The sequence below is a fragment of the Epinephelus fuscoguttatus genome, linkage group LG14 (genome assembly GCF_011397635.1).
Source record: "Epinephelus fuscoguttatus linkage group LG14, E.fuscoguttatus.final_Chr_v1".
NCBI classification, from domain to species: Eukaryota; Metazoa; Chordata; class Actinopteri; order Perciformes; family Serranidae; genus Epinephelus; species Epinephelus fuscoguttatus.
Genome location: NC_064765.1, coordinates 21,856,959 through 21,870,380, shown reverse-complemented (window position 1 = coordinate 21,870,380; position 13,422 = coordinate 21,856,959). Strand labels below are relative to the sequence as shown.

Below are 13,422 nucleotides of genomic sequence, written 5' to 3'. Positions count from 1 at the left end.
CCAACCGACGGCTGCGCCCAATGGGCGGGACTCCCAGGCCGTGATCTTACACCCTCTGATACAGTAGGTGGCGGTATGCACCTTTTATCCTGGTTTGTAGCCCGTCATGAAACACGGAAGAAACAGAAGAAGAAGTAGAGGCGGACCTGCCCGCCAATTTCGAAGGATAAACACAAACAGCGTCGACCTCTTTTCTCTCAGTCTATCATGAAGAAAGTTCACTTTACCACATAACGGCCAACATTTCTTAATCGACAATGAATTCCAGTGGAAAAGGTATCGTACCATACATTTGCTCAGCTAGCAAACGAATATGTTGTTAACATGTCAAACTTGTTGACGCTGAAACCCACGGGTTTTTGGTAATCTTAGCTAGCTAAATTAGCGGTAGTTAATCTAGTCGGAGTCAGCTAGCATGATTTAGCAAATGTTAACTTACTTTAACGCTATTTTGTCTTACCATAACTAAACAAGCCTTTAACAGTCTTTTAATTTTGTTGACAGGATGTGGCGACTCAAGCCAACTTGCTGCCAGGTAATGTACCTGCTTGTTTCATCCAAAGACAAACTGACAACACTGACATTAGGCTAATGTTACGTTGCTACGTAACGTAGCTCATACATAACATAGATAAACGTATAGTTATTTGTCCATAATCCCTTAGTATGTGGTCCTTGATCAGAGCTAATACTATGCATGTAACGTTACAGTAAAACAGTGATACTCAACTTACTTAACCTATTGCATCCCAAATCTGGCCCCTAAACCATCTTCTAATCCCCAAAATAAAATAAATGGATTCACACTGGGGATTTTTTTGTACTTTTAATGTAAATATGGCGCCAGAGTGCATTTAAAAAAGTATAAAAATACAGCTTGTTTACCAAAAACCCCCAACAGATGTCCAGACTAAGCCCCCAATGTCCTCAAATCCTTAGAACGCCCTTTTGTACACCATACCTGTTTTGGGTTACTATGATTGGACCCTGACCTCCTGTCATTTTGCAAAGGTGGCCCCTGGGCAAAGCAAATTGAGTAACCCTGCAGTAAGATATACGTGTGTGGTAACTTAACTGTTTTTGTCTAAGGTGATAGTGATTTTGAGGTTTACTGATTTGACTGAGGAGCACAGCTACAGGGGTGTAAATGTTTTCATACCACATACCCTCTGAATTTAATGGGCACCTGTAGTAGCAAACACTATTGCTTTCATGGTGACATGTAGTTAACATCAGCTCAATTCTATGCTTTACAAACAATAATAGTTATATTTGTATTTCTGGCCCTACAGTAATGACAGTGATTCCATCAAAGTTTTTGTGCGAGTACGACCTCTGACTCAGTGCACTGGGCTGACCACAGATGGAGATCAGAAGCTGTGTCTCACAGTCACCTCACCCAACACCATCCGTCTGTTATCAAAACCAGAGCCACGAACCTTCACTTATGATCATGTTGCTGACATGGACACATCACAGGTTGGAAGCATACACTTATCGTTTTATCAGGATAACACTGTGATAAAGTTGGTCCTCCTCAGCGTTTGCATGGTCTTTATCTGTCATTTTTCAACAGGACTCTGTGTTCTCCAGTGTGGCCAAGAACATTGTTGAGTCTTGCATGAATGGATACAATGGTACTATATTTGCCTAGTAAGTGGTCTTTAATCTGAACAGTATAGAATAGAAAATATTTTATGGCATAATAACTCTGCATTGTTCTTAATGTGAAGCACCTATTCAGTTTATTACTGCATTTCTCTCTTGCTTCTGCAGTGGACAAACTGGCTCAGGGAAAACATTCACCATGCTTGGTGAGAATATGTCATTTACATTGTGTTCTAAAAATTCTTTAAGATCCAGCAATAGAAAAATTGTAGTGACTCTTCTTTTTGCGGTCTAGGGCCATCTGAGCTGGATAACTTCACAGATGAACTCAGAGGGGTTATTCCTCGAAGTTTTGAGTACCTGTTTTTTCTCATCAACAGAGAAGTGGAAAGGGTGAATTGTTACATTTCATCACCATGACAGTATTTTTGAACCAATATTTAATGTTTGTTATCTAATGAAGTTGCTCCTTTGTTTGTTCTTTTTCCTAAAAGTCTGGCCAGTCCAAGAGTTTCCTTTGCAAATGTTCATTTATTGAGATATACAATGAACAAATTTATGACCTTCTGGACACAGCGTCAGCCAGCCTTTTCCTCAGGGAGAACATCAAGAAAGGATTATTTGTCGAGGGAGCTGTGGAGAAGTTTGTCAACTCAGCTGCTGAAGCCTACCAGGTAAAAATCCCTTGCTTGTTGTGGCTTATAAACGGTTATTGTAAGGTATAATACACAGTTACACTCAAGTCTTACTAGAGAGGATGAAACCCCTGTATTACTATATACCTTAAATCAAGTTCCATTATCACAATGTAGAAAATAATTTGTCCGATATAAAATGTGTTCATTATCAAGCAGTATCAAATTATTGCACAGAGTTGAGACCACATAAAATGGACAATTAAATGCAGGTGCCATCTTAATCAAGAAATGTACTGTGGAAGAATGCAGAATTTGTGTTTGAAACCACTTAGGTGCTGTCCATGGGCTGGCGTAATCGAAGAGTGGCCTCCACTTCCATGAACCGAGAGTCTTCTAGATCTCACGCAGTGTTCACCATGACCTTGGAGTCCAAAGAGTCCATCAATGAAGTGGTGAACATCCGAACGTCTCAGTTGAACCTGGTAGACCTTGCAGGGTCTGAGAGGCAGAAAGACACACACGCAGAAGGCTCCAGGCTCAAGGTGACGCTTCTTCCATGAATTTAGTCTTATAATGAGGCACTACATTAATGATTTTTGTTGTTAACAGCTGTTATCTGCACTATTTCTCGTTTCAGGAGGCCAGCAGTATCAATCGCTCCCTCATGTGTCTCGGTCAGGTGATCATGGCACTGGTTGATGTGTCCAATGGGAAGAACCGCCACATCTGCTACAGAGATTCTAAACTCACCTTCTTGCTAAGGGTGAGTCATCCTAAATACATCTTGGGTGTTGCTTTGGTGGAGAATGTCTTATGTTTCTGTGTATCAGTGTGGATCTCCCTGGAGTTTAAATTCCTTTTTATATTCTTTTTTGTAGAATATAACACTTTATATATTACACTTGATGTAATTGCACTTTATTATTTGAATAGGTATGCACTGATACAATTATTGTTGTTATTTCAGGACTCTCTTGGAGGAAATGCAAAGACTTACATCATAGCCAATGTACATCCCGGTTCAAAGTGTTTTGGAGAAACACTGTCCACCCTGCAGTTTGCTCAGAGGGCAAAGCTGATCAAGAATAAGGTATCTATTCAATTAAATTCTGGCAATATCTGTCATTAAACACAACAGACTTCACATAACCAAGTTCTGGTGGTTTCAAACTGCACTTTATAACCTCACTCATGTGAAATTATTCTGTTTTACCAGGCCATCATCAATGAAGACACACAGGGAAATGTGAGGCAGTTACAAGCTGAGGTGAAGAAGCTGAAGGAGCAGCTTGCACAGGCACTAACTTCTCGGGCAGTGGACTATGGGAGAGATGTAGCGCCAGGAGGACCTGAACTCCCCAGAGGTAAAAATACACAGACCAAATGTGTTAATGTGTATTTCATGCAAAGTTGCATTTTTCCAAACAAATATTTGTTGGTATTACGCAAAAGTGTAAATGAGCCTCTCTTATCAGGTCCATCCGCAGAAATTCAACATGACGTTTCATACAAAGCAAAGTTCATGGCTGCTGTTCGTCTGTGGAGGAGGCGAGAAGAGGAGAAGAGGGTATGGGATTTTTAAAAAAAAAAAAAATTCCAATTGTCATTTATTTTTGGAAATTATTATGCTGTTGGTGCAGGGACACTCATAGCATTATTTGACTACACTCAGATGCTGCTGGAGAAAGTGTCTCAGCTCGAGGAGGCCTGGACCCAGAAAGACAAGTTCATCCACTCCAGCCGAATGATTGTCAAGTTTCGAGAGGACCACATCTATCGCCTTGAGAAAAAATTGAAGGCAGGACAAGGCTTACCGTCAGACAAGGAGTCTCAGGCTCTGATTGACCAGCTAAAAGAAGAGATAAAGATCTTAAGAGATCAGGTACAAAATTTAATTCCATTTGAACACTGCCTAACCCACTGCTGATGACTGTATGTGTTAAATGTGGGGCTACAGCTAGTGCGTGTAATTAATATATGCAAAACCATTTTTTATGTTAACATAATTTTTTTATATTTTATAATTTTCAGATTGTTCCCTCTCAAATCACTGTTTTCCCCACATACACAATTCTGCCCTTGTAGGTTGAACATCACCCAAAGATGACTCGATATGCAGCGGAAAACTTCAGCCTCAGAGAGGAGAACCGCCAACTTCGCTCTCTTGAATCAGTGGTGAAAGCTCAAGAAGCTGCAGTCCAAATTTCTACTGAGCTGGAAGAGGCCTTCCAAAGCGCCGTGGAGACAGACAGATGCACAGAGAGTAAGATGATCATCTGTTTCATCATATAAAAAATTTCAAGTAAATGTATTATAGCTTATATCTGTATAAATGTCAATAAACATATATTGCTCCACAGCTTCAGCAGCCTCTTCAACCCCTGCGGCTGACACTGCCTCGGTAGCTACTATTGAGAAGCTGAAGGCTCAGCTGCTTCAGAAACAGTCCGACCTCACAGGTGCCCTTCAGGCCTTTGAGGAGTACAAAGAAGTCACAAAGTAAGGAGGGTATTTAATACAGAAAACCACTCTTAAACTGCATTTACATGTGCATTATCCAGGAAAGCTTGGCTGATGTTTGGAAATGAGCACAAAGCAAAAAAAAAAAAAAAAAAAAGTGCCACTATCCATCTATCAAATAGAAGCTGCTTTTCTTTTCTTTTTGTTTTTTTTACTTGGACCACTACAATGTCATTTTTTTCATTGTAAGTGGAGCTGCCATGATTAATCAACATATACCTTTGAGTTGTGGACATACAACATTTGGGGACGTCATGTTAGGCTTTAGGAAACACTGATTGACATTTTTCACCATTTTCTAATATTCTGTAGACCAAACAACTTATAGATTATTGAGGAAAATAATCAACAATTAATTGACAATGAAAATAATTGTGAGTTGCAGCCTTAATTTTGAGGTGGATTTATTTTGTGATCTTAATGAAAGATGCAACTTTTCATTAAATGCCTCTATGGGCTTATAAAGTACGTTTTTCAGAGCTTAATTTGTTTTTTTATGGTGACTTGTGTTCTAGGAAACAGATGTCTCAGCTGCAGTCTGAGAAAAGATACCTTGAAAAGTCCAACAGGCATTTGGAAAACATTTTGGAAGCCACAAACGCTCACAAAAACCGGGAGGTCTCCGAGCTGAACAGAATTCACGTTGAGACTATAAAGGTGAGTGGATCACTGTGAGGTAAACCTCTTTTTATTTTATATATTTTCATTGTGTTACAGATTCTCTAACAAGCACTGTGAAAAATCCTTGTTTTTTATCCTTTAAATGTCTGTTACGCCAGATTCTCACCACACCCACCAAAGCATACAACTTGCGGACCCGTCTCGTGCCTCTCTCCAGCCCTGAACACCTGAATGGGAAAGATGATAATGCAGAAGACATCTGGACCGAGCCGCCTCCTTCAGACATGACTGAGATGGCCTTGACTGAGGAGCTGCGTCAAGTTCAGGTACAACAAAGAGGATTATCCCTTAAATGTGTGTACAAAAAAACACACAAAGTCCCCTCTTTTTCTCATACTTTCTAATCTCTCATCAGGATCAGGTTAGCCGTGTCCAGACGCAGTTTAATGAGGAGGAGCTGAAGAACACCAAGCTTGTGCAGCAAATTGCAAAACTTGAGGAGCAGATTGCTGTGATGGCACAAGAGTCTGACCACAAAGATGAGGTAGAATTTCCTCATGTTCCTCATTTACAGTTTTGTCTTTTTGAATGCTATGTAAATATGTTTTTATGGGATATGTGGGGATATTGGGAAAACATGATGCCTTTGCTTGACTGTCCTGTTTTCTTATTGTTCTTTCTACGTGATGCAGCTGCTTTCTACGGAGAGAGCTAACAGGAACAGAGATCAGGTCAACCTGCAAGAAACTGTCAGTGAGCTGCAACAGAGCCTTCAGTCTGAACAACAAGCTGCAGAAGGTAAGGATCTGATGCTTGTTGTAATCATCTGGACTTTTGCTGGTGTTGAACTTAATGTTTCTGGGAAATGGAAGTAGGAACAAGAGTGCCAAGGTGACAACTCTTTCTTTCCCTCCTTTCAGTGCTGAAGACTGAGATCCGTGATCTACGTCTGCTGCTGCAGTCGTCCGATAAGGAGCTGGCCACTGTAAGGAACGAGCTGAGAGATGGCCAGAGCGAGCAGCAGAAAGAGATGAGCCAGCTCTCCAACAGTCTGATCAGCACACAGCTTCAACTTGACAAAGTCCAGTAAGTATAAGTCTCATACCTCTGCAGTGAGATACGTCTTGAAACCATGAATTTATGTGCCCACAACTACCGTGTCTTCAATCCAGGCTGGAATGGGAGCAGCTTCTGGAGCAGCATCGAACACTGCAGGACTCATTTGACCAGCTCCAAGCCGAGGCCAAGTTTGAGGCCGATCAGGCAAGACAGCAGCTGCAGGACAGGCAGCAGGAGATCGATGAGCTGAAGGCGCAGCTCACGGTTAGTGAACGCATGAACTAAACTATAGACAATTTTTATCCTGAATTGTAGGCTGTGTTGTCGTCTTGTTGATTCCTTGCTCCTGAACAAATAGTTATTTATTAGTGGTAATCAAATAACAACAAAGAATGAAGCAACTGTCGAGAAAAACAATCCCGTCTTATTCACCTTGTTTTGAAACTTGTGGCAACTGTGCTCCACATACTCAGAGTGTCACCCATATTCTCAGACACCATCCAACTAAACTCCTGTTTCTAGTATAATGGCAACGCTTGCTTGCGCTTCAGCTCATAAACTTTCTTTCTGACACCCTTTTCTCGCATGTGCCTGATCAGTACGGCGTAGGTGCAACTCTGGACAGAGATAAAAAGGAAGCGAGATGGCTCATTCCTGAGCTACTTTGGTTTTTAGCTTCGCCAAAAATCAGTGTTCTTAAATGGTTTTTTAGCACTTGCCTGATCAAACAAGTGACTTGCTAGGTTAATTTGCCTCGATGTGGCATTTAACTTGCTCCGATCAACAAGGCAATCCTTATCGTTAAGCCCTGGGCAGTGCTTGTAATTCTTTTTTTTTTTTGTTTTAGTTATATCAAGATAGCAAAGATCATTTTCTTGTATTAACGAATTAATATATATCAATTTTTTTAGAAAACAAAAGGAGAAACCAACTTATTTTCTTAGGAGCACGTGATAATTATGAAGAAGTCAAAAATGTGCGACTGGTTCATTTTATCACATCTGATTGTAGCCTTCAAGGTCACTGTCACAACTGTTGGAGGATTCGTAACTTCATTTTCTCTTTGTTAGACCTTGACTGAAGTACAGTCTGATGTGTTGATCAATAATGGGTACTGCTTGATCGAAAATTTCCAGCTTAGATCAGTTGCTACAGGTGTCAAGATGCAATCAGTACATGCTGGCATGGCACTCCTGATCTCTGATGAACATTATTAAAGGCAACAACCTTTTGTTTCCTTGTGAGAATGGGCTGATTGCCTCGTTTTCTCAATATAACAAAATTATTAACTGCATTAAAAAAATATGCAATTACAGATGTTCTTGGCTTTCATATATATTTATATTCTGTATATATTTTTATGTCTTGCTTTATTTTGTCTGTTGTAGGAGTTGAATAGCTCTCTGCAGACTGAGCAGGAGCACACAAGCACCCTGATCTCCCAGTTAAGGGAAAACACAGAGAGTACATCAAAGTGAGTTTGACCATATCTTTTCTTCTTTCTTTTTTTCTTTTCTTTTTTTTTTAAGAACTGCTTACAATTGTTTTTATCATCGCAAATAACTTACATTAACATTAATGGCCTATGTGTGTGCCTTCAGGGAACTTATTGAAACAGTGGAGCAGAATACACAGCTTAGAAAACAAGTTTCAGACCTGACGGTACAGACTCAACAACAGGTCAGTCCTTTGAACTACATCAATGTTTGAAAATTATAAATATTATAACAGTGGTTGCAGCTCAGTAGCTAAAGCTAGTTGTCTGCTCTCTGTTGTAAAGGTATCCAAAATTGTGGATCTTGAGCAGAATGTGAACTCTGCCAACGAAACAATTAAAGGCTTGGAGCAGAAGATTGAACAGGACAAAGTAAGCATGAGGGAATAATTCTTTGTCGTTTTGTATTCCTTCAGATATAATTGCAGTATCTTTGCTACACTCCTGAATCCTACCCGTGCATTTTCACAGGATGTTGTATTAGATCTGATGAACCAAACCAGAGAGAGCCGTAGTGAGCTGAGCCAGAAAGACCAGACCATTACTCACCTGTCTGAAGACATCAAAGACATCACGGTACTTTTCTCCTCCACCTATTTCACTCTTTATTTGTCTTAGATAACTTAATTGTTTTCTTTAGTTACCAATTCCTGTACTCTACTATCTCATACTGCATATACCTATGTTTGAATCAGTCAGGGAATGTTTATAATAATAATGTCATTGCTTTTTCAGGCCAAGTACAATGCAACCTCTCTTGAGAGGGATTATATCCGGGAGCAAAACTCTAAGATGCAGGCAGAAATCTGTGACCTGAAAGAAGCTTTAGATAGAGGGGTAGCATCCAACAAAATAGAGGTAAGTTTGATAATGTTAAACATTTGTAACCTTTTTTGTATTTTTTATTTATTTTTTTTTTTTTTACCAAGGGTAAATGCTCTGACCAGCTTTGTATATGGAAAAAATAGGCCAAATAAGGAAGCTACTATATACATAACATGTTTGTGTTCTCAGGTGGAGGTGTTGCAGGAGGAGGTCATTTATGCCACCGAGGAGGTTGAGAGACTCACAAAGGTCTTAGATGAGCAGAACAGCCTTCTCCAAGCATCTCAAGAGCAAACAGCCCAGAAGGACATCATGATACAGAATCTACAGCAGAAGGTGAAGTCTTTTTCATGATCTCAACACAGAGCAGACATACAGCTAATGGTAGAGGAAGTATTCAAATCCTTTACTTAAGTAAAGGTATTATCAGCAACAATTACTTTAAGTATTAAAAGTAAAGATTGTCAGTAAAATGTTCCCTATCAGAGTTTCACTGTTCTATATGATTTTTATTTTTATTTTTATTTTTATTTTTATTTTTTATTTTTTTGGACTAATGTTATTTCTGCAATTATGGGCATGTTGCATTTTACTGCTGTAGATGTTTAAGTTTATGCTAGAGAAAGACAGCCCTGTTTTCAGCTTTGTAACGATGCATTTTCCAGCTGATCCAGGTGGGTTTTTAATGAGTTTATTTAAGAAGAAGGAGAATTTTCTCAACACACAAAGGAACACTTTATCCTTCAGTTTATCAAAAAAAAATCGAAATCAGCACTTCAGGAAATACATGGTTTTCACTGGACAAATGAATAGAATTTATAAAAATGACTCCCAAAACTCTCCTTTTGTACCAGGTGCAACAACAGCAAGAAGCTGTTGAAAGAACTATCAGAAATGGAAGTTTTAAACCCCTTGCAGAGCTGACAGTCACACCTAAATCACTGCCTCGGGTAAGACTTGCCTGTGCTTTGTATGCTCTTTAATGCTGGAGTACGGTGTGATGTATTGCAGTCAGAAATGCAGCATGTGGATCTTTTCTTTTTTCTTTCTTTCTTTTAATCTATCTGTCTCTTTAGACTCCCTGCACTCCGGGAAGTTTCAACAGGGACCTGACCCAGGTGATAGAGAGCCAGGAGAGGGAGTTGGAGAATCGACGCTCCTCCATGATGACCATGGAGATTCTTTTAACAGAGCTCAATGCTGAGAGGGCGGCCAAGAATGAAGAGATCCAAAGGCTTAAGGTATATGTTTGAGCAAAAGTTTAATTAATCTATAGCTGTTCATCACTGGACTGAAATATTGATTAAGCATGGTTAGTGCAGATTCTACTTGTCTTAACGGGATAGTCCAGGGTTTTTTTTAAGTGTGGTTGTATGTGGTACTTATCCATAGTCAGTGTATTACCTACAGTAGATGGCAGTTGACATGCCCCCAGTTTGGAGAAGCAGACAGGAATACTAACATGGAAGTTAAACAAGCTATGGATAAGTACCTCATACAACCCCTCTTCACTATTCCTTTAAGGTCTGTGAAGTCCATCAGTACTGATTGTGTGATTCCACTGTCCTCAGACGCAGCTGACTGAGAAAGAGATGGTCCGAATTGAGATCCAGGCTTTACTTGACCAGTTTTACACCAAGCATAGCCAGCAGGATCCAAATGGAAACAATAATAGGTTGGCATTATTCATCCAGTCATACAGCCAGAAACTGCTCTAAAGTACTTCACATAATCATTAATAATGTTATCTTGTCATTTTTCAGTGAGAAGTTGAAGGAAAGCATCACACAAACTGTACTTAAAGACCTCCAGGAGGAGAGAGCAGAGAAGGTTTGTATTGTTTATGGGCTGGTTTTATTTTTTTTTTCTCTTTACCAAATGATCAGTATGATCAGTTTATCATTTCTTCATCTCAACAGAACAAAGTAATGGAGAAGCTGTGTGATACAAAGAAACAGTAAGTTGTCTAGTAAAGTAAATCAATCGATGTTTTGTCATTGCATGTTTTTCTTATCCATTATTAATGCTTGACATTTGACAAGCTTTTTTTTTTTTCTTTTGATGTGGATCAGACTGCAGGCGCAGGAGTCTATGTTGGCCCAGTCTCAAACCTGCGTTCAGGAGCTGACCACTGAGCTGAGGAACCGCTGTCTGCAGCTGAGAGACCTGAGTGAGAGGATGCAGGATGAGGAGAAACTTCTCCAGGTCAGAGTCGGAGTCAATGACTGTATCTCTCACTAAAGAAAGTGTTTTGGGATGATGTAGCTTTCAAGAATGATAACATGGACTCCTGGCAATGTAGTCAGTAGCTGAAATTTGTCATAGTCACATTCCTCAAAGAAAAACAAGCAGCCACCACAACTGCTATGTTCATGTCCAAATTTCCACTATGCTGCAAATGCCAGCAGCTTGACACGGGGCTGAGCGTCTATTCTGCACATTTGTCAGAGAGTTAAAAATGATCAGGTCTGGGCATCAGTCCTAGCCTGAAGGTGTCACAATATAATAAGCATGATACTATAGTCGGCTATACTGCAGCATTTTTTTATTGGAGGGTGACATTCAAATTCAAAATGATTGGGCTTGAGGTGACCTGCACAAGAGCCGTCAAAAAACTGCCAAACTCAACACAGGTAAAAGATTAGGGTCGTGACTTACTGATGCATTGATTAAATGTGTAGTGCACAGAATGCAGGGTTCCCACTGTTGAAATTCTTTAAGTTATGTTTTAGTTATGTTTTTTCAGGCCTGGAAGTGGTTTGGAATTTGAATATTTTGGAAGTTATTACTTGAGTGAGATGCTGCTGCAGTACGGTCATATTGTGCAGCAGCATCAGACTGTCTCCAACTAAATCTCAGCCTGTAGATCAAACAGCTGGCTGTTAACAGGTTGGTTATTTACAGACAGCGCATAGCCTGATGCTACCTGGTGATTCAATCAAATATACATGTTCAGTTAAATCACTAGGTATCGTGATGCAGACATCTGTAAATGAAATATCTACCCACTATGCTGGGTCACTGATCCACTTGGATGGGGTAAGCCTGAAGGGACATGACAGTGATCACCCTTATTTATTAAGCTATTGCAAATGCTCAGGTTCAGGTGGGACACAAAACATTATTTGTCCATGTCCATTTGTTTGACAAGAAATAATGCATACAAACTTGACAATTGAAAATTATGATCCAAACGAACGGCAAATTCCATCGACATCCATGGGATCTTTGATTTTCTATTGCCCCCAAAATGGGTGTGGCCTTTACATTTTGCAAAGTGCCTGTAAGTGCTGGTCTGGTCAGTTGGAAAATGCAGCTAGTTGGTTACGGGAATGTCTAACATCCAAATATAGTTAGCTAGAGAAAGCAGTTTGCTTATCTGCCAATAACCGGGAAATGTGTGTTCAGTAATGTACGGCTGCATCGCCAAGTAGGTCTACCCATGTTAAACTACGGTACTTGGTGTAAAATAATATATAAAGCTTTGAAAATTCATTAGCAAAAAATGTGTGGGAATCCTGAGAATATCAGAAACAAGTGAAAAACGCCTGTTATAATTTCCTCAAACATTACCAAAGTTGTTGCCGTATTTTCTTTTTCACAGGAGAACGAGGTTCTCCGTAAGCAGAATGTTAAGCTGTCGGAGGAGAATGGAAAACTGGTGGGGCATAAGAACCACAAACAGAGGATTGAATATCTGGTGAAGCTAAAAAAGGACAACACCAAACTTCAAGAGGTAACAAACATTTCTCCTGCCATCAAAGGTTGTTTCTCTTTGGTCATGTGAATACTGTAAACACACCAGTTCAACTTCGTGCTTTTCTTTTATTTTAAAGGAAAATGAAAAGCTCAGAACGGAGATCATCTTGATGCGAGACAGCATTGGATGTCCGCCAATGGAGATGACGTAAACCCCTGGTTTTTAAGTATTTTAATGGGGGTGCATCTTTCCCAGTCGTAAGGCGTGAAAGGCATTAAGGGAATGTGCAGTGATGATGTTGCTCATTACAGGTGTTCATTTTTTTTTTTTTACCTCTTACAAAGTTTTGCCTTGAGGCATACTGTACATACATACTGTATCTTACATTGATCTGCCATTACAGTAGCATGGACAGACCCACTGTGACAAAAACTCCTTTAGTCCAGCCCCATCTTGTCTCTGCAGTGTTGGGTTGCTTTGGATGGGCATCAATACAACTAATCACATTGTTCTCAGGCTACATTGAAATTACAACAGTGCTGAATATCATAATGTGAAGACGGAACATTTTAGGTGCTTTTATCTCAGGCTGTAATTGTTTACTGACCATCTGTGTTTTATCCATGTATTTTCCCATCATACTGAGGTGTGTAGCCACTGAGTTTTAGCATAATGAACCTTTTTTATTTGTTTTTAAATACATAATTAAAAAAAACAAACTCCAAAGCTTAAACGTCTTTGTATTTTGTGGCTTTGTTTTCTGAATAGCTCAAGTAATGGGACTGTAAAAAATAAACTCCATGTCATCACAAAAACGTGAGATATGTGACAAAAGCTTCTGATGAATTTTCAGTCATCCAGGTCTTTGAATATCTAATTGTGCCAATCAAAATAAAAGTTTGACTCACTAATATTAGATGTGACATACACACATACTTCTGCTTTACTTGAGTATT

The 13,422-nt window shown here is 39.6% G+C and overlaps 1 protein-coding gene across 1 annotated transcript; it reads left to right on the top strand.

Moving 5' to 3' along the window:
* Positions 1 to 122: 122 nt before the first annotated feature.
* On the top strand, positions 123 to 13,199 carry kif15 (kinesin family member 15). The gene is made up of 35 exons (XM_049595581.1): positions 123 to 276; positions 505 to 535; positions 1,293 to 1,479; positions 1,577 to 1,653; positions 1,777 to 1,814; positions 1,904 to 2,001; positions 2,103 to 2,282; positions 2,579 to 2,788; positions 2,884 to 3,009; positions 3,214 to 3,336; positions 3,463 to 3,610; positions 3,722 to 3,813; positions 3,919 to 4,128; positions 4,332 to 4,509; positions 4,607 to 4,745; positions 5,282 to 5,423; positions 5,546 to 5,713; positions 5,803 to 5,931; positions 6,080 to 6,185; positions 6,308 to 6,473; positions 6,560 to 6,710; positions 7,835 to 7,920; positions 8,048 to 8,126; positions 8,227 to 8,313; positions 8,413 to 8,517; positions 8,677 to 8,799; positions 8,956 to 9,102; positions 9,621 to 9,716; positions 9,843 to 10,007; positions 10,338 to 10,441; positions 10,530 to 10,596; positions 10,686 to 10,723; positions 10,839 to 10,971; positions 12,371 to 12,502; positions 12,603 to 13,199. The coding sequence occupies exons 1-35, from the start codon at positions 258 to 260 to the stop codon at positions 12,675 to 12,677; spliced, it is 4,155 nt and encodes a 1,384-aa protein (XP_049451538.1). The 5' UTR covers positions 123 to 257; the 3' UTR covers positions 12,678 to 13,199.
* The last annotated feature ends 223 nt before the right edge of the window (positions 13,200 to 13,422 follow it).